This window comes from Saccopteryx bilineata, chromosome 11 (assembly GCF_036850765.1).
Source record: "Saccopteryx bilineata isolate mSacBil1 chromosome 11, mSacBil1_pri_phased_curated, whole genome shotgun sequence".
NCBI classification, from domain to species: Eukaryota; Metazoa; Chordata; class Mammalia; order Chiroptera; family Emballonuridae; genus Saccopteryx; species Saccopteryx bilineata.
The window spans coordinates 71,108,235-71,129,387 of NC_089500.1; the positions used below are offsets into that span (position 1 = coordinate 71,108,235).

The 21,153-nt window shown below is 51.9% G+C and overlaps 2 protein-coding genes and 1 long non-coding RNA gene across 4 annotated transcripts; 1 reads left to right on the top strand and 2 right to left on the bottom strand.

Annotated features, from left to right (window-relative positions):
• Nucleotides 1–1,082: 1,082 nt before the first annotated feature.
• LOC136315384 (glutathione S-transferase Mu 1-like) lies at nucleotides 1,083–6,619 on the bottom strand. The gene is made up of 8 exons (XM_066246934.1): nucleotides 6,482–6,619; nucleotides 6,138–6,213; nucleotides 5,358–5,422; nucleotides 4,967–5,048; nucleotides 4,772–4,872; nucleotides 3,854–3,949; nucleotides 3,659–3,769; nucleotides 1,083–1,605 (listed from the first exon to the last, which is right to left on the bottom strand). Exons 1-8 carry the CDS (start codon nucleotides 6,515–6,517, stop codon nucleotides 1,516–1,518), a joined length of 657 nt encoding a protein of 218 aa, XP_066103031.1. The 5' UTR covers nucleotides 6,518–6,619; the 3' UTR covers nucleotides 1,083–1,515.
• On the top strand, nucleotides 6,141–11,137 carry LOC136315385 (uncharacterized). The gene is made up of 2 exons (XR_010727488.1): nucleotides 6,141–6,279; nucleotides 9,461–11,137. It is a non-coding gene; the product is annotated as an uncharacterized lncRNA (long non-coding RNA).
• Nucleotides 10,815–16,511, bottom strand: LOC136315382 (glutathione S-transferase Mu 1). 2 transcript variants are annotated; one of them, XM_066246932.1, is made up of 8 exons: nucleotides 16,190–16,323; nucleotides 15,877–15,952; nucleotides 15,421–15,485; nucleotides 15,068–15,149; nucleotides 14,876–14,976; nucleotides 13,959–14,054; nucleotides 13,764–13,874; nucleotides 10,815–11,337 (listed from the first exon to the last, which is right to left on the bottom strand). In XM_066246932.1, the coding sequence occupies exons 1-8, from the start codon at nucleotides 16,223–16,225 to the stop codon at nucleotides 11,248–11,250; spliced, it is 657 nt and encodes a 218-aa protein (XP_066103029.1). In that variant the 5' UTR covers nucleotides 16,226–16,323; the 3' UTR covers nucleotides 10,815–11,247. The 2 variants fall into 2 exon arrangements, with proteins under 2 accessions (XP_066103029.1, XP_066103028.1); XM_066246931.1 differs by lacking the exon at nucleotides 15,877–15,952 and having other exon boundaries at nucleotides 16,190–16,511.
• Nucleotides 16,512–21,153: the final 4,642 nt, after the last annotated feature.

Sequence of the window (21,153 nt, forward strand, 5' to 3'; positions counted from 1 at the left end):
CATTCCCCAACTGATAAGACATTTCTCTGCCGCCAGTAATTGGCTATTTCAAATAAAGCTGCCTTGAAGGTCACTGTACATGTCCCTGGAAGACATATACAAACATTCATCCCTGTTGGACTATAACACGGAGTAAGATGCCAGGGTCATAAGGTAGATATAATTTAAATTTCAATAAATATTGTGGGTATTCCAAAGTGGTTGCCCCACCAGCAATGAATGACAATTCCAAGGACTCCATGAATTAAACAGTTGTCAATCCTTTTAATTTTAGCCTGTGTGGGTATATAATAGGCTCCAACTGCATTCATAATTCCTCCACTATCTAATGATGTTCAGCACTTTGCAAATGATTCTGACCCAATTGAATAATCCCTCTTGGGAAATGCATGATAAAGACTGGGACCTTTTTTCACTGAGTCGTATTTTGGAACAACCTTTTGGGAGAAGAGTCCTTTGAGGATTTGCAATATTTCCTCCCAGCTGAGCGCTCCCTGAATACCAGGCGCACAAAACAAGCAAGTATGCATGGTGGCACAATTTGGGAATACTGGAGCGACTAGAAACCCCCTATATAGCAGCCCACTTTACGGTGCAATCTAACGTTACTTCCAGAAAGTGTGAAGCAGGAGGAAAGGTGAAGGTGGAGAAGGTGGAGGAAACCACGTGTTAAGAGTGCTCGTGGGAGGGAGTGACGTCATCTGAGAAAGGAATAGATGGAATCCCAGGAATCTTACAGATGTGATTAAGTCAGAAAGGGAAAAGAATTCTGGATCCACCCTTGGGAATTTCCAATACCCCTGGGCTCTACCCACTGAACCACAAAGCTCTGCGCAGAGAGACTCAATAACAAAGGGTGAATGAATGAGATACAAGTCCACAAAAAAGCCTCTCTTCTTCAGAGAGCCCACAAGGCCTCGAGCTCCAGGGTGTCAGAAATGGGAATAAGAAGAGTCAATATACCTTACTGCTACCCACGGTCCCCATGTACCTAGCCACTGCCAGTATGAGCAGTCATATCTGTGGAAGCAGCAGGGCCCGCTGAGAGTTCAAGTGGCCAGGAGGGAATAAGACAAGACACAGCAGGTGTGAGGGGGGTTTATTGGGAATCAGGCAGAGCTGGGCAGGGGCCGTGTCGGGGGCAGGGCCTGCACACCCAGGCAGCACTTTCTCCAGGGAAGGGCCGGGAGCACAGGGCAGAGCACCACAGACCAGGGATCTGGTCGGGCTCTTGACCACAAAACAAGCACTGAAAGAAAGGTCTGTCTGCCTGGCTCTGATTTACTGCAGTCAGGGAAAGAAACCTCAGCGGGTGACCTCCTTGAGCACAGGGGACGCTGGAGAGCTTTCAACCCGGGTGCACTGGGACTGGGGAAGCAAAAGGGCCAGACAAAATCACCAGGGGAATGAAGGAAAGAAGAGAAAAAAACACAGCTGGTTCCATGGAGGCTCAAAGGGCCTGCTGTTCCCCAGGCCCCAGCGTGCTCCTGGCTCCCATCTTCCGGACCAGCACCCCTACTTGTTGCCCCACATGGCCATCGTTGAGTACACAGGCGTTCGGAGGAAGCGGCTGGACTTCATGTAGGCAGAGATCTTCTTCAGGCCCTGAGGGTGCAAAGGGAGGCCGGATATCAGGCTCAGCTGCCCCACCTGGGCTCTCACCGCCCCCAGCAGGTGCTCCAGGTCCAGGATCCCGTGAGACTTCCTTGTGGGCCAGGCACTGGACTAAGTGCCTTCCTGAGGTCCCCAACTCTAGTAATTTAATTCTTCCAGTTCCCTTTAACTGATGTGCTATCTTAGTAACAGTTACCACATGTAAGACTACACCATGCTATAGAAGTTTTATATTCATTAATGATTATGGTACAGGTTTAGAACTTCCACACAACCCCTTACTTTCTGCTATCACATTTTTCAGAAGGGAAACACACACACAAGCTGAAGTCCCGCCCTCAGGCCACACTGCTCCTCAGGGGAAAGGGCGGAGCAGCACAGCTCTCTCCCCCACTTGGGCTCTCCCCCTCACTTGGACTCTCCCACCTACTCTGAGCTCTTTCTCCTGCACTCCCCTCCACACCCCATCCCACTAGGTGGTCCTCCCCCTCCCAGGCTGCTCAGTCTCCCTGCAGAGGGAGGCTCCTGGCTCTCAGAGGCTGCCAGAGGAGGGCCCTGGGCAGAACAAAGGGGCTCAGAATGTGCCTGTGCAGCTTGCAGAGGCCACATCTCCCCCAGTGACTCAGTCAAACAAGGAGAACAGCCGACAGGAGGAGGGGGAGCAGAGCAGCCAGGCCAGGCCCTGAGAACTCCACTTAAAGGAGAAAGTCCATTGGCTTGGCCCAGTCTCACTGGGTCCCGACCTACTCAGTCTCACTGGGTCCCAACCTACTCATCCCGGTCCTGCCGCAGCCCACCAGGCCTTAGACACACAGGAGTGTGAAGCCATCTTCCCAGGGCAGGGTGCCCAGTGAGTCCCACAGCACTCAGAGGTCCTGGGACAGCCTGTGACCACGGCCCGGGCCCAACAGGCACAGACGGGAGCCCACAGCAGCCCCCTCCGCCCAGCCTGTCACTCCTCCCAGATCTTGGATAATATCCAAGGCTGATCACCTCGGACCAGACCCAGAGCTGATGGGAAACAGCTGACAGAGCAGATCTCCTGATGAGGAGGAAGGGGACACACTGTAAGTGGGAACCCTCTTGGACTAGCAATGCCTCAACTCCCCAAGTCCTTAATAAAGCCGACTTTGTTCCTCCTCTGGGAGTTGACTAAGGGTGAGTGGGATGGGCTGTGCGGTGCGGTCCAGCCTGTGGCCCTCCATCACCCAGGTGGAACCACAGGACCGCACAGCTGGGTCTCCCAGGACTTCTCCAACTGCACTGAGACCCAGGAGGCGGGGCTGGGTCACCTCCGCACCCCGCCGTGCCTGACACAGTGCCTCACACAGAGAAGAGAGCAGCTCAGTGGACACGACTGAGAATGAGTGTCCACCTCACCCCCGTGAGACTATCTTGGCTAATGAGAGGGAAGAAGGAAATGGAGACAGGAGGCAAAGGAAGGGCCCACCACTGAAAATGTCAAGAGAAATCCTCCCTCAGGGCACCCACACCAGCACCCAGATCCCCACACCAACAAAAGCCCGGAAATCTCAGTCTGCCCTCAGGGGATCCCACGCTGCAGAGCAATCCGAGAACAGGGAGTGTGTCTTTGGTACTTAATATCACCCTACCGTGTCTCAGCGCCACTAGTTCTGCTACATACGAACATCTGAACATCCTGCTTCATCCACCATGTCCTGAGCTGGGACCCCAGGCTGGAGAAGGGCCTGAGCTCTTGTTTCTGGCTCAGGAATGGGGGAGCCTCTGACTGCTGCTCACAGACGCCGGGGCTGACTGGGAGCCCAGCACAGCCGGTACTGGCTCTGTGACCTCGAGCAAACGACTTACCCTCTCACCTCAGTTCATTATATGTAAAAGGCAGGTGATTGGTGTTCTCATGTAGAAATGTTGTAAAGATTCAATTTCACCCCTTATGCGCTGTGCACAGGTCCTGGCATAAACAAGTCCTCAGCGAATCCTTCATTTAGATACAAGAATAGGAAAGCATCGGAGAGAAGAGGGAGAAATAACGATAAAGTAGTAAGAAGATCAGAGCCATCACCTCAAAGCGGACCATGAAGTCCTTCAGGTTCGGGAAGGCATCCAGGCACTTGGGCTCGAATAGACACAGCACATCCAGGAGGTCATAAGCCAGGAAATCCACATAGGTGAGCTGCGGACGGGAATAGCATGAATGGGCGCCAAACCCTGAACCCGGGACAATGTCAGCTACCCCCCCCCAAAGCCCACCCCTTACCTTGTCCCCTGCAAACCATGACCTCTTCCCCAGAAACTGCGAGAACTGCTTCATCTTGTCAGGAAGCACATTCAAAAATTCAGGCTTCAGTTTCTCCTGAGAAACAAATAGCTGTCACCACCCTCAGACACAGACTCCCTGGGCAGAGAGGCAGGACCCCCAAGGCTGTTCCTGAACCCCAGCAGTCACAAATGAGCATCCGTGTTCCCCAACTGAACCTGGGTCGGGGCCAGGGTATTATTTAATGCAACCTGTGTTCATTAGACTCTCCTAGGTACCACCTCCCACCTGTGAGAGGCAGTTGGGAAGGCAAAGGGAAACACCTCACTGTCCCTGGACCCCGTCCCCACTCATCTCCAAACAGCCTCCCGTGGGCCAGACCCCAGAGTGCTGGGAGAACCGGGCTGGACCCAGGACTCAGACATTAGGCAGAACGAAAGAACACACAACCCACAGCCTCAGGAAGGAAATGATAAGTTCCAGTTGTGTTGGAAGGTAGGAATGTGACCAAATGGACACCTGAGCGCTTTCTGGACCAATGGGGAGACTTGAGAGGCTGAAAGGGAGCAGGGAGAGACCCAGAGTTCCTGTGGCTGCCCCACGCTGCCTGCTGGGAAAGTGTGCTGATGCACAAAAGAGTCAGGGAGGTGCTGCTGGGATAACAAGGTGAACACTGCTAGGAACTGAACTCCCACCCTAGGGAGTCTAATCACTCTCCTAACTTTAAATGGAACTGAGTCAGAAATTTCATTTGAGGCACTGGGGTTATGAGGATCACACTGCTGGTACTGTAGGGACAATCGTGGAGAATCATAATCTCCCAGGAGTTCAATGGCGAACAGGACCAGCATTGATGGGACACAAAAGACCAGTCTTCTGTTAAAATCTATCTAACCCAGCCCGCGGAAGGGAACTCACAAAGTCAGGGCTGTAGCAGATCCTGATGTTGTACATTCGGACATCCATAATTTCATTCTCCAAAACGTCCATGCGAATCTTCTCCTCTTCTGTCTCCCCACCTGTGGACACCATAGGGACCCTCACTCTGCGTCCCACCCCAGACAGCTAGGGACATGGCCACCATCCGCCTGCACCCACCCCTGCCCCACTCACAGAGGTTGTGCTTGCGAGCAATGTAGCGAAGGATGGCGTTGCTCTGGGTGAGCCTATGAGTCCCGTCAATTAAGTAAGGCAGCTGGAAGGGGGACAGGGGCAGGTCAGCAGGTCAAGGGTTCCCTGAAACCCCTCCCCTCATTCAGGGCAGAGTCCAAATCTGACCTCTCACTGGCTAGCCCATGGGAGGCCCTAAGCAAATACACTGTAAAATTAAAGACTGAGCTGGAAGACAGAGCATGGTGGGAAAGCAGTGAGGAGAACCAGGAAGCGGAGAGGCCGAGCAGAGCACCCTGCATCCTGGAACCTCTGTCTAAGCTGGGAACGGAGATGTTAGAGTAGAGACAAGCTTCTCTCTGCCCACTGTGCCCCCGCTCACACGGGCACCTACATTGGGGAAGTCCAGGCCCAGCTTGAATTTTTCACTCAGCCACTGGCTTCTGTCATAGTCGGGAGCTGTGGTGGAGAAGAGGGAGTGAAACAAACATCCTCCCAGGCCAGCCCTCTTTCCCGGGACATACAGAGCAGTCAGTGGCCAGACCCTGACCAGGGCGTCTGCAATCTGAACACTAAGTCTTTCACTCAGGTTTGAGGAAATAATGCTAAAGTCTCAGGACGTTACATGGGCAAGGCTTCCATAAATGTAGGCCAGCACTAGGGGAGTCGTCGCAGTTACTGACACGGGACCCAGCAATCCTCTCTGCTGTCCTGCCTGGAAGGCCAAAGTCCACCCTCAGACTGTGGAGGAGGCAGAGATGAGCCACAGGTGTCCCGGGCAAGAGTACCATATATCTCCATGTATAAGACGCACTTCAATTTTGGAGCCCGAAATTTGAAAAAAAAATATGTATTACATAAAGTTATTGAACTCAAGTTTTATTCATCATAAAATTCATACAACTCCTCAACACTGTCAAAACTCCCACTCATTAGCTTCTCCTCATCTGTGTCTGATGACGAATCACTGTCTTCAACAATGAGCGCAAAACCAAGCGCTAAAAACCGGGAAATGCAAGAAAAAAAAAATCTACAACCACTGTTTAAGACACACCCCGTTTTTAGACCCTAAATTTTTCGGGAAAGGTGAGTCTTATACATGGGGAAATACGGTACTTGCTACCAAATCAGCAGGAGTTGGGCCCAAATCGGAACACCGCAAGGATGCCATTACCGTCCCCAAGCCTGTACTTCTTCTCCTCATATTTCGAGTCTGTGTACTCCAGGAGCAGGCGGATGGCGTGCGCCAGCTAAGGGGGACAGCGGGACAGAGGTCAGCGATCCCGGGCCCGACTGCGGGACTCGCTCCGCTCTGGGTACTCCAACCCTCCCTTCCCTCCCCTCCCTCCCCCCACACAGAGACACCCTCAGACGCCCTCGCAAACGAGCACCTGATGAAAGGCGGGTGACGGGGCTCGGCTCCCGCCAACCTAGGGGAGGACCCTTCAGGGACCGCCGGGAGCCCAGGATCTCCCACCGCCCGCTCCATCCCAACCGCCTGGCGGACCCCTCGCTCACCCCGCGAATGTCCCAATAACCCAAGGTCATGGCCATGGTGCTGGCTGTCTCGCAGTGTGTGATGTGGCTTTCTCCAGTCTGGGCTTGAAATCTATTTACCCTAGAGGAGAGGAGAGGCGGGGCCCACCGTGCGCACTGCACGCTGGTTTCCGTGCCCAGCCGCCGCCCCCTGAACTCCGCCCACACCCCCACTTCTGAGACCCCGTGACTCGCGGTGCCTCAGCCGGAGATCCGGCGGAAGCTAACCTTTTAGGTACTCATCGGTAGGAATTGGGGAACACAGTCTGGGCCCCAATAAGCCGAAAGCCGCGGGACTGTGCTCACCTGTGTCCTCGGCCGGCTCCGCGGTTCCCGCTTTCGGACCTCTGCTGGGTTAGAGGGACTGGGCAGTGCACTTGGGAGACAAACCTGTGTCGCTAAAACAGCGAGGTTCCTCTCCCTTTCCTTATCCCCCAAGCATTGCTCATCCTCGCCCTTGGTCTGCGGAGTTCCCAAGGGCTCAGGAAGGCTCAAACTACCACTTCTATCCAAAGTGTGGCGCCCCTCAAATCGAGTTTCCTTCTACCAGCACATGTCAGAGGCAGTCCAGCCAGTGAGAAAGGTCCTCCAAGACCTCAGAATCCCTGACAGCCTCCTGTCTTACAGGCCACACGATCGGGAACGCCAGGCCCAGACAGAGAAAATGAGTTGAGGTCTCAGTCTTACACTTTCATGGACGTTGGAGCCCCCAGCTCTTATGTCCTATGTCTAAGAGTGATACAATTTAAATAAAAATTAATCAATGAGCTTTAAGGTAGAAGTTGTTGATTAAAATCCAGAATCGGCGCCTGGGAAGAGGCAAGGTATTGAGTTGCAGTCCCAGAAATGTCCTGCCAGTCAGCTAGATGTTCCTGATATTGGCCGGGACACTACCCCGGAGCACGCTGGTCACATAGGCCATGTGAGTGAAGTAGAAAGAGCTGTCTCTCCTCTGAGAGACCAGGCACCTGTACCAATGAAGAGGGCATTGGAACCAGGGTAGGGAGGTCAGTAAGGAGCCTGGAGGACTCCCCACACGACCACAGCTGTCCAGGTCCACAGATTCCAGTCCCTAACCTGGCTCATGACACACGTGAGCTCTGGGGTCAGGTGAACATTGAAGTCCGTCTGTGATCAGTGACCTCTGATACAACCTCCACCAGAATATGCCCTACCTGCCAACTTCATTGCAAGGCAGAGCGCTAAATGAAAACTGAGAAAATACGATACCGTTTAGACTGTGGTTTTCCTTTTTTGAAAGGATATAACAAAGTTGAGTGCATTTGTAAAAACAGATGAGCGGGCCCTGGCCGGTTGGCTCAGCGGTAGAGCGTCGGCCTAGCGTGCGGAGGACCCGGGTTCGATTCCCGGCCAGGGCACACAGGAGAAGCGCCCATTTGCTTCTCCACCCCTCCGCCGCGCTTTCCTCTCTGTCTCTCTCTTCCCCTCCCGCAGCCAAGGCTCCATTGGAGCAAAGATGGCCTGGGCGCTGGGCATGGCTCTGTGGCCTCTGCCTCAGGCGCTAGAGTGGCTCTGGTCGCAATATGGCGACGCCCAGGATGGGCAGAGCATCGCCCCCTGGGGGGCAGAGCACCGCCCCTGGTGGGCGTGCCGGGTGGATCCCGGTCGGGCGCATGCGGGAGTCTGTCTGGCTGTCTCTCCCTGTTTCCAGCTTCAGAAAAATGAAAAAAAAAAAAAAAACAAAAAAAAAAAACAGATGAGCAGGACTTGAAACAACGAATGTGCTCACAAACTAGAGGGCAAGTCCAGCTAGCAGGAAGGAGACCAGAGCACCCACTCCTCTGGCCACCAGCTGACAGAGGGCCCTCCGCAGGGAGGACCTGGAAACAGCCTTGCCCTGGGTCTGTTCCTGCAGGCACCGGGCTGCGGGTCGGGGTCAGGCCAGGGAGACTGGGGCAGAGAACATGGTTGGGTGGGCTGGGCTGCCTTGTCCTCCAGGATGCACCAGTGGTGTGTCTGGCTGTCAAAGAGCAGACCATCTCAAACTGCACACTCTCGGGGCCAGGCACACTGAGACCTGCCTCTGCCAAGGGGAGACACGGCCGATAAAGAAGGAAACACCAATAATATAATATACAAGATAATAAGCAGGTAGGCATGGCATGCAGTAAAGTGCCTGTATCTGACATGCACTACGTACTCTGGGGCTTTTCACATATGATGCCCTTCTGGAATCACCATCCAGAATAAAGCCGAGGACATTCCACCATTCACAAGTTTCCATTAATGAGCAACATCACAAAAACAAGGTCACCATTCAGGTGGCTTCAATCACCTTGGATTCGTTTCAACTTTCGGGTAAATAGATAAGCATGTATTTTATATCATCTTCTTTTGGTCAATACTGTGTCTGAGAGTCATTCCTGTCCCTGCATGCAGCACTAGGCCATTTATTTTCATTATAGTATATTCACTGGACTGTTGTAGTCCATTAAAAGATTAATGGAATTATAGCAATAAGCCAAGTGTATCTGTCCATTCCAAGGTTAAACATTTGTTTGTTGCCAGTAATTGGCTATTTCAAATAGATGCCTTGAAGGTTATTGTTCATGTCCCTGGAAGACATATATAAACATTCATCCCTGTTGGACTATAACACGGAGTAAGATGCCAGGGTCATAAGGTAGATGTATGTTTAATTCCAGTATATATTGCAGGTATTCCAAAGTGGTTGTCCCACCAGCAATGAATGACAATTCCAGGAACTTCATAAATTTAACAGTTGTCAATCCTTTTCATTTTAGCCTGTGTGGGTATGTAATAGGCTCCAATTGCATTCATAACACCTCCAATAGCTAATGATGTTCAGCACTTTTCATATGCTTCTGGGCTATTTCTTTATTCTCTCTTGGGAAATGCCTGATAAAGACTCGGACCCTTTTCTCTTTGGGTTGTATTTTGGAGAAGAGTATTTTGATGACTTACAATATCTTTTTTCAGCTGAGCCTGATTGAATACCAAACTCACTCAAGTCGGCAACTATTTACAGTGGCTCAAATTGGAAACCCCTGAGCTACTAGAAACTCCGTCTCTTGCTTGACCTGTGGTGGTGCAGTGGATGGAGTGTCAACCTGGAATGCTGGAGTCACCGGTTCAAGCCCCCAGTTTTGCCCAGGCAAGGCACACACAAGAAGAAACAATGAATTGATGCTTCCCTCTTCTCCTCCTGCCTTACACACTCCTTTTCTCCCCTCTCTCTAAAATCAATAAATGAAAAAATCTTTAAAGAGAAAAAAGAAATGCCTTCTCGAGAAGCCCACTTTACAGTGTGATCTAAAATTACTTTCAGGCCCTGACTGGGTAACTCAGTTGGTTAGAGCACTGTCCTGATCTGCCAAGGTTGTAGGGTTGAACCCGTCAGGGCACATAGAGGAAATAACCAATGAATGCACAAATAAGTGGAACAACAAATTGCTGTTCATCTCACTCTCTTTCTCTAAAAATCAACCAACGAAGTAGTTCTAAATGACTTCCAAAGCATGCAGTGCCGGTAGGACTGGTGGATGACGGTGCAGGAAACCTGGGTTAGAATGACATGGGAGCGTGACGTGGGTGCACATCTCCATTAGATCACCACTCGGGATTGAATACCTCAGAATGATAAAAAAAACCTTAAAGCTTCTGAAGTTAAAAAAAAAAGAGTGCTCTACAAAGTGATTCAATCAGACTGGCATCGCCCTTCTCATCAACCGTGCTGAGCCCCAGAAGCTGAGTAATCCGTCAAGAGTCTGGAGGTCTTCATTCTAGAATTCTATACCCAAACAAAATGTCACTTCCCTGTCCACGGGCATATTTTCAGATATGCAAGGTCTAAAGAACTTGCTCTCACAGGTGCCTAGGAAGTAGAGGGAGTTAGCCTAGAAACAAGGTCCAGATAACAGCGGTGCAGAGCCGGCAGAGGGCACCCGGATGACATCCGAGAAAGGAATGGATGGAATCCCAGGAATCTTACAGATGTGATTAAGTCAGAAGGAGAAAAGAATCTGGGCTCCCCCCCTGGGAATTCCCAATACCCCTGGGCCCTACCCACTAAGACACAAAGCTCTGCACAGGGAGCCCCCAATAACAAAGGGTGAATGAATGAGAGACACAGGTCCACAAAAAAGCCTCTCCAGAGAGCCCACAAGGCCTCCTAACCAGGGTGTCAGAAATGGGACCAAGAAGTGTCAATACACCTTACTGCCACCCATGATCCCCATGTACCTAGCCATGGCCAGTATGAGCAGTCAGACCTGTGGAAGCAGCAGGGCTCGCTGGGAGTTCAGGTGGCCAGGAGGGAATAAGGCAAGACACAGCAGGTGGGATGAGGCTTTACTGGGGATCAGGCAGGGCTGGGCAGGGGCCATGTTGGGGGGCAGGGCCTGCACACCCAGGCAGCACATGTCACCAGGGAATGGGCAGGAGCCCAGTGAAGAGCGCTATAGGCCAGGGGTCTCATCGGACTGTTGACAGCAAAACAAGCACTGAAAGCAAGGTCTGTCTGCCTGGCTCTGATTTACTGCAGTCAGGGAAACGTCAGCGGGTGGCCTCCCTGAGCACAGGGGGCGCTGGAGAGCTTTAAACCTGGGTGCACTAGGACTGGGAAAGTAAAGGGGCCAGACAAGACCACCATGGGAATGAAGGAAAGAAGAGGAAAAAAAGACAGCTGGTTCCATGGAGGCTCAGGAGGGCCTGCTGTTCCCCAGGCCCCAGAGTGCTCCTCACTCCCATCTTCCGGACCGGCACCCCTACTTGTTGCCCCACACGGCCATCTTTGTGTACACAGGTGTTCGGAGGAAGCGGCTGGACTTCATGTAGGCAGAGATCTTCTTCAGGCCCTGAGGGTGCAAAGGGAGGCCGGACATCAGGCTCAGCTGCCCCACCTGGACTCTCACTGCCCCCAGCAGGCGCTCCAGGTCCAGGATCCCGCGAGACTTCCTTGTGGGCCAGGCACTGAGGACTAAGTGCCTTCCTGGGGTCCTCAACTCTAGTAATTTAATTCTTCCAATTCCCTTTAACTGAAGTGCTGTCTTAGTATCAGTTACCACATGTAAGACTACACCATGCTATAGAAGTTTTATATTCATTAATGATTATGATACAGATTTAGAACTTCACACAACCCCTTACTAACTAGGTTCTGCTTTCACATTTTTCAGAAGGTAAATTGGTTAGAGCAGTGGTAGTCAACCTGGTCCCTACCACACACTAGTGGGCGTTCCAGCTTTCATGGTGGGCGGTAGCAGAGCAACCAAAGTATAAATAAAAAGATATATTTAACTATAGTAAGTTGTTTTATAAAGATTTATTCTGACAAACTTAGCGAAAATTCAACATAAAGTACTTGGTAAGTAATTATTATTATATGCTTTAACTTGCTGTAACTCTGCTTTATAAATTTTATAAAGTAAAGTTACTTCCCTACTTTATAAATCACCATTACTGTGGAACTGGTGGGCGGTTAGAAAATTTTACTACTAACAGAGACAAAAGTGGGCGGTAGGTATAAAAAGGTTGACTACCCCTGGGTTGGAGCATTGTCCTGATCTGCCAAAAAAAATCACCAAGTTGAAGCCCGGCCCTCAGGCCACACTGCTACTCAGGGGAAAGGGCAGAGCAGCCAGGCTCTCTCCCCAACTGGGGCTCTCCCCTGCACTCCTTCCCCTGCCTGCTGAACCTCCCTACCTCCCACACAGGCAGTCCTCCCCCTCCCAGTCTGCTCAGACTCCCTGCAGAGGTAGGCTCCTGGCTCCCAGAGGCTGCCAGAGGAGGGCCCTGGGCAGAACAAAGGGGCTCAGAATGTGCCTGTGCAGCTTGCAGAGGCCACATCGCCCCCAGTGACTCAGTCAAACAAGGAGGACAGCCAACAGGAGGAGGGGGAGCAGAGCACAGGCCAGGACCTGAGAACGCCACTTAAAGGAGAAAGTCCAACTGCGTGGCCTGGTACCTGAGCCCAGTCTCACTGGGTCCCGACCTACTCATTCCGGTCCTCCCGCAGCCCACTAGGCCTTAGGCACACAGGGGTGTGAAGCCATCTTCCCAGGGCAGGTGCTCATGAGTCCCACAGCACTCAGAGGTCCTGGGACAGCCTGTGACCACGGCCCGGGCCCAAACAGGCACAGACAGGAGCCCACAGCAGCCCCCTCCGCCCAGCCTGTCACTCCTCCCAGCTCTTAGATAATATCCAAGGCTGATCACCTCAGACCAGACCCAGAGCTGATGGGAAACAGCTGACAGAGCAGATCTCCTGATGAGGGGGAGGGGACACATTGTAAGTGGGAACCCTCTTGGACTAACAATGCCTCAACTCCCGTAATCCGCAATAAAGCTGACTTTGTTCCTCCTCTGGGAGTTGACTAAGGGTGACTGGGATGGGCTGTGTGGTGTGGTCCAGGCTATGGCCCTCCATCACCCAGGTGGAACCACAGGACCACAGGGCTGGGTCTCCTGTGTTTCTCTAACTGCACTGAGCCCCGGGAGGCGGGGCTGGGTCACCTCCGCACCCCGCCCTGCCTGACACAGTGCCTCACACAGAGAAGAGAGCAGCTCAGTGGACACGACTGAGAATGAGTGTCCCACCCCATCCCCGTGAGACTATCTTGGCTAAAGAGAGGGAAGAAGGAAATAGAGACAGGAGGCAAAGGAAGGGCCCACCACTGAAGACGTCAAGAGAAATCCTCCCTCAGGGCACCCACAGGGCACCCACATCCCCCACCAACCGCAGCCCGGAAATCTCAGTCTGCCCTCAGGGGATCCCACGCTACAGAGCGATCCGGGGACAGGGAGTAAACCCTGTGTCTTTGGTACTTATTATCAGCCTACCGTGTCTCAACGCCACTAGTTCTGCTACATACGAGCACCTGAACGCCCTGCTTCATCCACCATGTCCTGAGCTGGGACCCCAGGCTGGAGAAGGGCCTGAGCTCTTGTTTCTGGCTCAGGAATGGTGAAGCCTCTGACTGCTGCTCACAGACGCCGGGGCTGACTGGCAGCCCAGCACAGCCGGTACTGGCTCTGTGACCTCGAGGAATTGACTTACCCTGTCACCTCAGTTCATTATCTGTAAAGGACAGGTGATAAGTATTCCCATGTAGGAATGCTATAAAGACTCAATTTCACCCCGTATCTGCATAACGCTGTGCACAGGTCCTGGCATAAACAAGTCCTCAGTGAATGCTAATTATGCTCCATTTTAGCCCCAGGACTGGGAAAGCATCAGGGAGAAGACAAATGAGATAAATAGGAAGAGGATCAGTGCCATCACCTCTACCCGGGTAACGAAGTCCTTCAGGTTCGGGAAGGCATCCAGACACGCGGGCTCGAATATGCGGTGCAGGTCTAGTATGTCATAAGCCAGGAAGTCCACATAGGTGAGCTGCGGACAGGAAATGCATGAATGGGCGCCAAACCCTGAACCCGGGACAATGTCAGCTACCACCCCCCAAAGCCCACCCCTTACCTTGTCCCCTGCAAACCACGACCTCTTCCCCAGAAACTGCGAGAACTGCTTCATCTTGTCAGGGAGCCCCTTCAAGTAGTCAGGCTTCAGTTTCTCCTGAGGGACAAAGGAGTTGTCACCACCCTCATACACAGACTCTCTGGGCAGAGAGGCAGGTCCCCCAGGGCTGTTCTCAACCCTCAACTGTCACAAATGAGCATCCGTGTTCCCCAACTGTACCTGGGTCGGGGTCCAGGGTTTAATTTAATGCAACCTGTGTTCATTAGTCTCGCCTGGGTACCACCTCCCACCCGTGAGAGGCAGTTGGGAAGGCAAAGGGAAACACCTCACTGTCCCTGGACCCATCCCCACTCATCTCCAAACAGCCTCCCATGGGCCAGACCCCGGAGTGCTGGGAGAACCGGGCCGGGCCCTGGGGTGAGACGTCAGGCAGAATGAAACAGCACAGATCTCACAGCCTCAGGAAAGAAATGATAAGTTCCAGTTGTATTGGAAGGTAGGGATGTGACCAAATGGACACCTGAGCACTTTCTGGACCAATGGGGAGACTTGAAAGGCTGGAAGGAACCAAGGCGAGGCCCAGAGGCCCTGTGGCTGCCCCACGCTGCCTGCTGGGAGAGTGTCCTGATGCACAAGGCTGTCAGAGAGGTGCTGCTAGGATAACAAGGTGAACACTGCTAGGAACTGAACTCCCACCTAGGGAGTCTAATCACTCTCCTAACATTAAAGGGAACCAGGTCAGAAATTTCATTTGAGGCACTGGGGTTATGAGGGTCACAAGGCTGGCTGTTTACTACCATCTTGGAGGATCGGAAGCTCCAAGGAGTTCAAATGACAAATTGGACCAGTGTAGATGAGACATGCCTCCTAGCTCCTTTCATAACCTGATCAGACCAGCTGAGTAAGTGGCAACTCACATAGTCAGGGCTGTAGCAGACCGTTGCCAACTGATTGGATGTGTCCATAACCTCGTTCTCCAAAATGTCCACGCAAATCTTCTCCTCTTCCGTCTCCCCACCTGTGGACAGTATAGTGACCCTCCCTCAGCTAAGGGGCCAGTCCAGGGACACGGCCCCCATCTGCCAGCACCCATCCCCCACCCCACTCACAGAGGTTGTGCTTGCGAGCAATGTAGCGAAGGATGGCATTACTCTGGGTGAGCTTGTGAGCCCCGTCAATTAAGTAGGGCAGCTGGAAGGGGGACAGGGGCGGGTCAGCAGGCCACAGGCTCCCCTGAAGCTCCTCACTTCATTCAGGGCAGAGATCAAACTTGGCCTCTGAGTATCTAGCCCACTGAGCTGAAAGACAGAGCTTGATGGGAAAGCAGTGAAGAGAACCAGGAAGCGGAGAGGCTGAGCAGAGCACCCTGCATCCTGAAACCTCTAAGCTGGGAACGGAGATGTCAGAGTAGAGACAAGCTTCTCTCTGCCCACTGTGCCCACTGCTCACACCTGGCACCTACATTGGGGAAGTCCAGGCCCAGCTTGAATTTTTCACTCAGCCACTGGCTTCTGTCATAGTCGGGAGCTGTGGTGGAGAAGAGGGAGTGAAACAAACACCCCCCCCAGGCCAACCCTCTTTCCCGGGACCCTACCAAGCAGTCAGTGGCCAGGCTCTGACCAGGGGTCTGCAATCTGAACACTAAGTCTTTCGCTCAGGTTGAGGAAAGAATGCTAAAAGTCTCAGGACGTTACATGGGCAAGGCTTCCATAAATGTAGGCCAGCACTAGGAGAGTCGTCGCAGTTACTGACACAGGGGACCCAGCAATCCTCTCTGCTGTCCTGCCTGGAAGGCCAAGGTCCACCCTCAGACAGTGGAGGGTGGCAGAGATGAGCGACAGGTGGCCGGGGCAAGGGTACTTGCGACCAAATCAGCAGAGGTTGGGTCGTAGTCGGAACACCACGAGGATGCCATTACCGTCCCCCATCGAGTACTTCTTCTCCTCATAGTTGGAGTCTGTGTACTCCAGGAGCAGGCGGATGGCATGCGCCAGCTAGCGGGGGGGGGGGGGGGGGGGGGGGGGGGGACGGAGGGACAGAGGTCAGCGATCCCGGTTCCGACTGCCAGACTCGCTCCGCTCCGGGTACTGCCCCTCACCCAACACCCGGCCAGGCAGGCGACGGGGCTCTGCTTCTCCAGCCGCGAGGAGGACCCTGCAGGGACCGCCCCAGAACCCAGGATCTCCCCGCCGCCAACTCCATCCCACCCGCCCATGCGGACCCTCGCTTACCCCGCGGATGTCCCAGTAACCCAAAGTCATGGCCATGGTCTGCGTTTCCTGGCTTCACCGCGCTCAAGCACAACACGGCTGAAAATTCATCCGCGGCTTGGGTCCTGGGGGTGGAGCCTGTGGAGACCACGCCCCCACGCTTTACGGCCCGCCCTCGCCAATAACCCAGGGCCCGCGGGAGACGTAGTGTGTTTCCGCCACGGATCCGCGGAGTTTCGAGTACCGAGACCCGGACGCCAGGACCCGGAAAGCCGCGGGGCGTGGGTTCGCCTGGCTTCCTCCGCGGCTGCGCGGCTCCCCGCCGCATTTCGACCTCGTCCTGGCTCGGACTGGAAGAGTGGGCCCTGCTCTTAGGAGACGAACCTGAACCGCTAAAAGGGCACGCTCCTCTCCTCCCCTCTCCCTCCAGGCACCTCTCTGCTTCGCCCTGGGCTGCGGAGTTCCCAAGCGACCAGAGGCTCAGACTGCCAAATTAAAGCCAGAGAGGGGCGCCCCTCAGATCGAGGGTTTTGATAAGCACCTGTCACTGGTAGACCAGCCCATCTTAAAGCTCCTTTCAGACCCCGAGTGTCTTCAAGGACACACTATGAGTAGGGCAGGAACACCCCGGGCAAGGACAGAAAAGGAGGTGTGGTTTCTGTGTGTTCCCTCCATGGACTTTGGAGGACCCAGCTCTTAAATTATGGGACTAAGGTTGATAAGAATCAAATGTAAATTGATCAGTTAGCTTTATGGCCTAAATTGTGAATCTAAATCCAGAACCATCCCTGCAAAGAGGCGGAGTGTGGAGGCATGCTCCAAAGATGTTCTGCCAGCCAGCTAGATGTCCCTCACCCGGACAGGGACAGTGGTCCGTGGCATGGTGGGCACAGAGGAAAAGTGAGAGAGTGCCTGAGCTGTCTTCTGTGGGGCCAGGCTCCTGTACTGTTGCAGAGGGCACCAGACAGGTGGGTGGCCAGCAGGAGCCTAAAGGACAGCCCACAGGACCAGTCAGTGTGGGCTCTGCAGGCCCTGCTGTCCGTGTCCACGGGCTCCAGCCCTGACCCTGGCTGCTGAAACACTTATGCTCTGGAGCTGGAGTATGAGAGAGTGTCTCAGGGGGACTCTCAAGTCCCTCTCTGATCGGTGTCCTGTGGTACCACCGCCATGAAAACAAGGTCCTCCCTGCCAGGTTTCCTCTTTGAAGGCAAAAGACTATTTTAAAAGTAAGGGAATCGGACATAGTTTGGCCTGTGGTTATTTTCCCTTTTTTAAAGAACATTATAAGGCTTAGCCAATATGTGAAAACAGATGAGTGGCACTTTAAAAAACAAATGGGTTGGCCCTGGCCGGTTGGCTCAGCGGTAGAGCATTGGCCTGGCGTGCGGGGGACCCGGGTTCGATTCCCGGCCAGGGCACACAGGAGAAGCGCCCATTTGCTTCTCCACCCCCCCCCTCCTTCCTCTCTGTCTCTCTCTTCCCCTCCCGCAGCCAAGGCTCCATTGGAGCAAAACATGGCCCAGGCGCTGGGGATGGCTCCTTGGCCTCTGCCCCAGGCGCTAGAGTGGCTCTGATTGCGGCAGAGCGACCCCCCAGATGGGCAGAGCATCGCCCCCTGGTGGGCGTGCCGGGTGGATCCCGGTCGGGCGCATGCGGGAGTCTGTCAGACTGCCTCCGTTTCCAGCTTCAGAAAAATACCAAAAAAAAAAAAAAAATGGGTTTACAAGTAAAGCTCAGGGTTTGTGCACTACAGAAAAGTGCGTTTTAAATTTCGGTACCAATGTTTTAGGATAGCATGGTATAAACCCAGTATTCAATAAAAGTTTCCAACTAGGAAGATCAAGTATGGATGGGGGTTGATGAGGACACATAGACTTTATCTAATTCCTATTAAATCATAGAAGTCAGAGACTTGCATATCTCTGCTAAATAGGGAGCAGGAGAATATGTCACCAGTGGCTGGCAGAGCTCAGTCCGTTAGAGACACTCTCCACCCATTCAGACCTTGACAGTCCTCCAGACTCCTTGGGTCCAGGCTCAGGGCGAAGGCTTGCAATCAAGGTGAATTCTAGGTCAGTGATTTTCAACCTTTTTTGAGCTGCGGCACATTTTTTACATTTACAAAATCCTGGGGCACACCACCTACCAAAATGACACAAAATGACACTCTAACACAGCACATATTATACATATAGTTAATAATATAGTTTCTAAATGTATTTATACTCAGTGTGAAACCTGAGGCTGTTTCGATGAACACAAAAGGGATATCCTGGCAGGAATGGTAGAAAGACACACACGCTCTTCCTCAACCGTTCTCAGTCTCTCTCTGTTTTTAGTTTTTATCGCAGTCAAGCTTGAGAAGCTCAGCTCACATAGATATGTGGTTGAAAACGGGAGCAATGTCAAAATAGTTTTGTTGGCCAGAATGGGGAACTCCTTGGCAACAGATAACCAAAAACTGTCCAAAGGAAGATCAGCAAATTTAGCTTTAAAGTTAGATAACATTGTGATGCATTGTATATCACCCTCTGTGGGGGCCTCTTTTAAAAAGAAAAAGGTCAAATATCTATATACACCATCAGGATAGACATAACCAGCTGAGGCTGAGGCTTCATCTAGTGGTGGCAACATTTACCTCCAGTCCTGACCAGGATTAGAAATCGGGACCATGGGGAGGAGTAGCAGCTTCAACTACTCGCTGCTGCTGCCACACAATGACAAGTGCATGGCAGCCCTGCGAGGGACCTTCCTGAGTGTGGATGAGAGGCGGCCTACTATTGGTTCATCGCTAGTGGTCGGGATGAATCCTAGAAGGTGATTGGTCAGTGAGCATTCTCTGTGCTTCCGCTCTTCCTGTCGCTGATAGCTGGAGGGATTGTGAGGGGAATGTTTATGTTCGGATGGAAGCGGCTGGCGGCTGCCGGATAAATAGCCTCCGTGGGCCGTATTCGGCACGCAGGCCATAGTTTGGGGACCCATGTTTAATTTCCCCACGGCACACCTGACCATGTCTCACGGCACACTAGTGTGCCATGGCACATTGGTTGAAAAACACTGTTCTAGGTAGTTTTGCCCATATGGAGGCGATGTTGGCCATACACACACACACACACACACACACACACAAGTGCTGGCCCTCTTAATAGCCTTTTATATTCTTCATAATATATACATTAGGACTTGCCATTATGAGTTTTTACACCTTGAGCTTGGAACAGAAACATTACTGGAGTCCACTGAGAAAAGGTATTTTTTAAAAGCTAACATTAAACAGAATAACATTTCAAATAGGTAGAACAGATAGTGTTACATTAGCATTCATCCATTTAGTCATTCCTTTATTTAAAAAACAACAATTGAGACCTGTTACATAGTAGGCATGGTGAATAAGACAATACCAGCCAACCCGACCAGGTGGTGGCTTAGTGGATAGAGCATTGGCCTGGGATACTGAGGACCCAGATTCAAAGCCCCAAGGTCACTGCACAGGTTGCTGGACTGAGTGTGAAATCACAAATATGATCTAATGGTCACAGGCTTGAGCCCAGGGTCGCTGGTTTGAGCCAGGGGTCATTGGCTCAGCTGGAGCCCCTCAGTCAAGGCACATATGAGAAAGCATTCAATGAACAACTAAAATGCTGCAACAAGTTGATGCTTTTCATCTCTGTCCCTTTCTGTCTGTTTCCCTGTCTCCTCTCTCGCTCTCTCTCACTACAAAAAATAAAAATAAAAAAAGACTATACAGTGTATTCGTTATTTAAAAAAATGAAGGTTGGGTGGGAACCACCGAAAGATGTTTGTTTTTGTTTCTGTTTTTTAATTTTTTAAAAATTGATTTTAGCAAGAGAGGAAGAGAGAGAGACAGGGACATCAATCTCTTCCTGCATGTGCCCTAACTGGGGATCAAACCAGCTACCTCTGCACCTCAGCACGATGCTCTAACCAACTGAGCTATCCAGCCAGGGCGAAAGATGTTTTTAATAAGGAACAGATTTTAGTGTGGACTGAAAATAAGTGGGTTGGAAAACCATGATCTTACTTATTTTTATTAGCCTTTCTTTTTTTTAATTTTTTTAATTCATTTTTAGAGAGGACAGAGAGAGGGAGAGAGAGAGACAGAGAGGGAGAGAGAGGAGAGAGAGAAGCATCAACTCATAGTTGCAGCACCTTAGTTGTTCATTGATTGCTTTTTTATACATACCTTGCCCAAGGGCTTCAGCCAAGTCAGTGAGTGACCCCTTGCTCAAGCCAGCGACCTTGGGGTCATGTCTATGATCCCACACTCAAGCCAGCAACCTTCAAGGTTTTGAACCTGGGTCTTTAGCATCCCAGGTTGATACTCTATCCATTGCTCACCACCTGGTCAGGCTTAATTAGCCTTTCCCCCAGCTCTGTTAACTTAAAAGCCTTAATCTTTCTGTACATTGGAATCACCTAGAGGAATTTTAAAACAATACTGGGCCCCATTACAGACCGATGAAGCTAGAATGCCTGGGGGTGGTGGCATCTGTCATTTTATTTTATTTTAATTATTTTTATTTATTCATTTTAGAGAAGAGAGACAGAGAGAGAGAGAGAGAAGGGGGGAGGAGCAGGAAGCATCAACTCCCATATATGCCTTAACCAGGCAAGCCCAGGGTTTTGAACTGGCGACCTCAGCGTTCCAGGTTGACACTTGATGCACTGCGCCACTACAGGTCAGGCCATAATCCGTCATTTTAAACGCTGCCCAGGTGGCTCTCTTGCGGGCCAGGTTAAATAGTTGCTTTAAGGCATATACTGTCTCCTGATCAAAAACACGGCACCTGCACTCCAGGATTTTGTTAAAAGATGTCTGTATGAACTCTGCCGCTTGATACTTATCAAAAGCTCAGCTGTAAGAAATAGTATTCCTTACGTTATTTCTGCGGCCTGTCCATTCCTTTAGAATGAATTAAAACCTTAGGTGAAAACAGACTTTCAGAAAATGAGTCTTCAGACTG

What these genes read in the sequence shown, in the direction of transcription:
- LOC136315384 (XM_066246934.1), bottom strand. Translation starts at nt 6,517, where the DNA reads ATGGCCATGACCTTGGGTTATTGGGACATTCGCGGG. An exon ending in TCTGCTACAGCCCTGACTTT is followed by an intron (nt 3,950 to 4,771) that starts GTGAGTTCCCTT and finishes TTTGTTTCTCAG; the next exon opens with GAGAAACTGAAGCCTGAATT. An exon ending in CATGGTTTGCAGGGGACAAG is followed by an intron (nt 3,770 to 3,853) that starts GTAAGGGGTGGG and finishes TCCCGTCCGCAG; the next exon opens with CTCACCTATGTGGATTTCCT.
- LOC136315382 (XM_066246931.1), bottom strand. Translation starts at nt 16,496, where the DNA reads ATGCGGCGGGGAGCCGCGCAGCCGCGGAGGAAGCCAGGCGAACCCACG. An exon ending in TGGGCCTGGACTTCCCCAAT is followed by an intron (nt 15,150 to 15,420) that starts GTAGGTGCCAGG and finishes TCCCCCTTCCAG; the next exon opens with CTGCCCTACTTAATTGACGG. An exon ending in TCTGCTACAGCCCTGACTAT is followed by an intron (nt 14,055 to 14,875) that starts GTGAGTTGCCAC and finishes TTTGTCCCTCAG; the next exon opens with GAGAAACTGAAGCCTGACTA.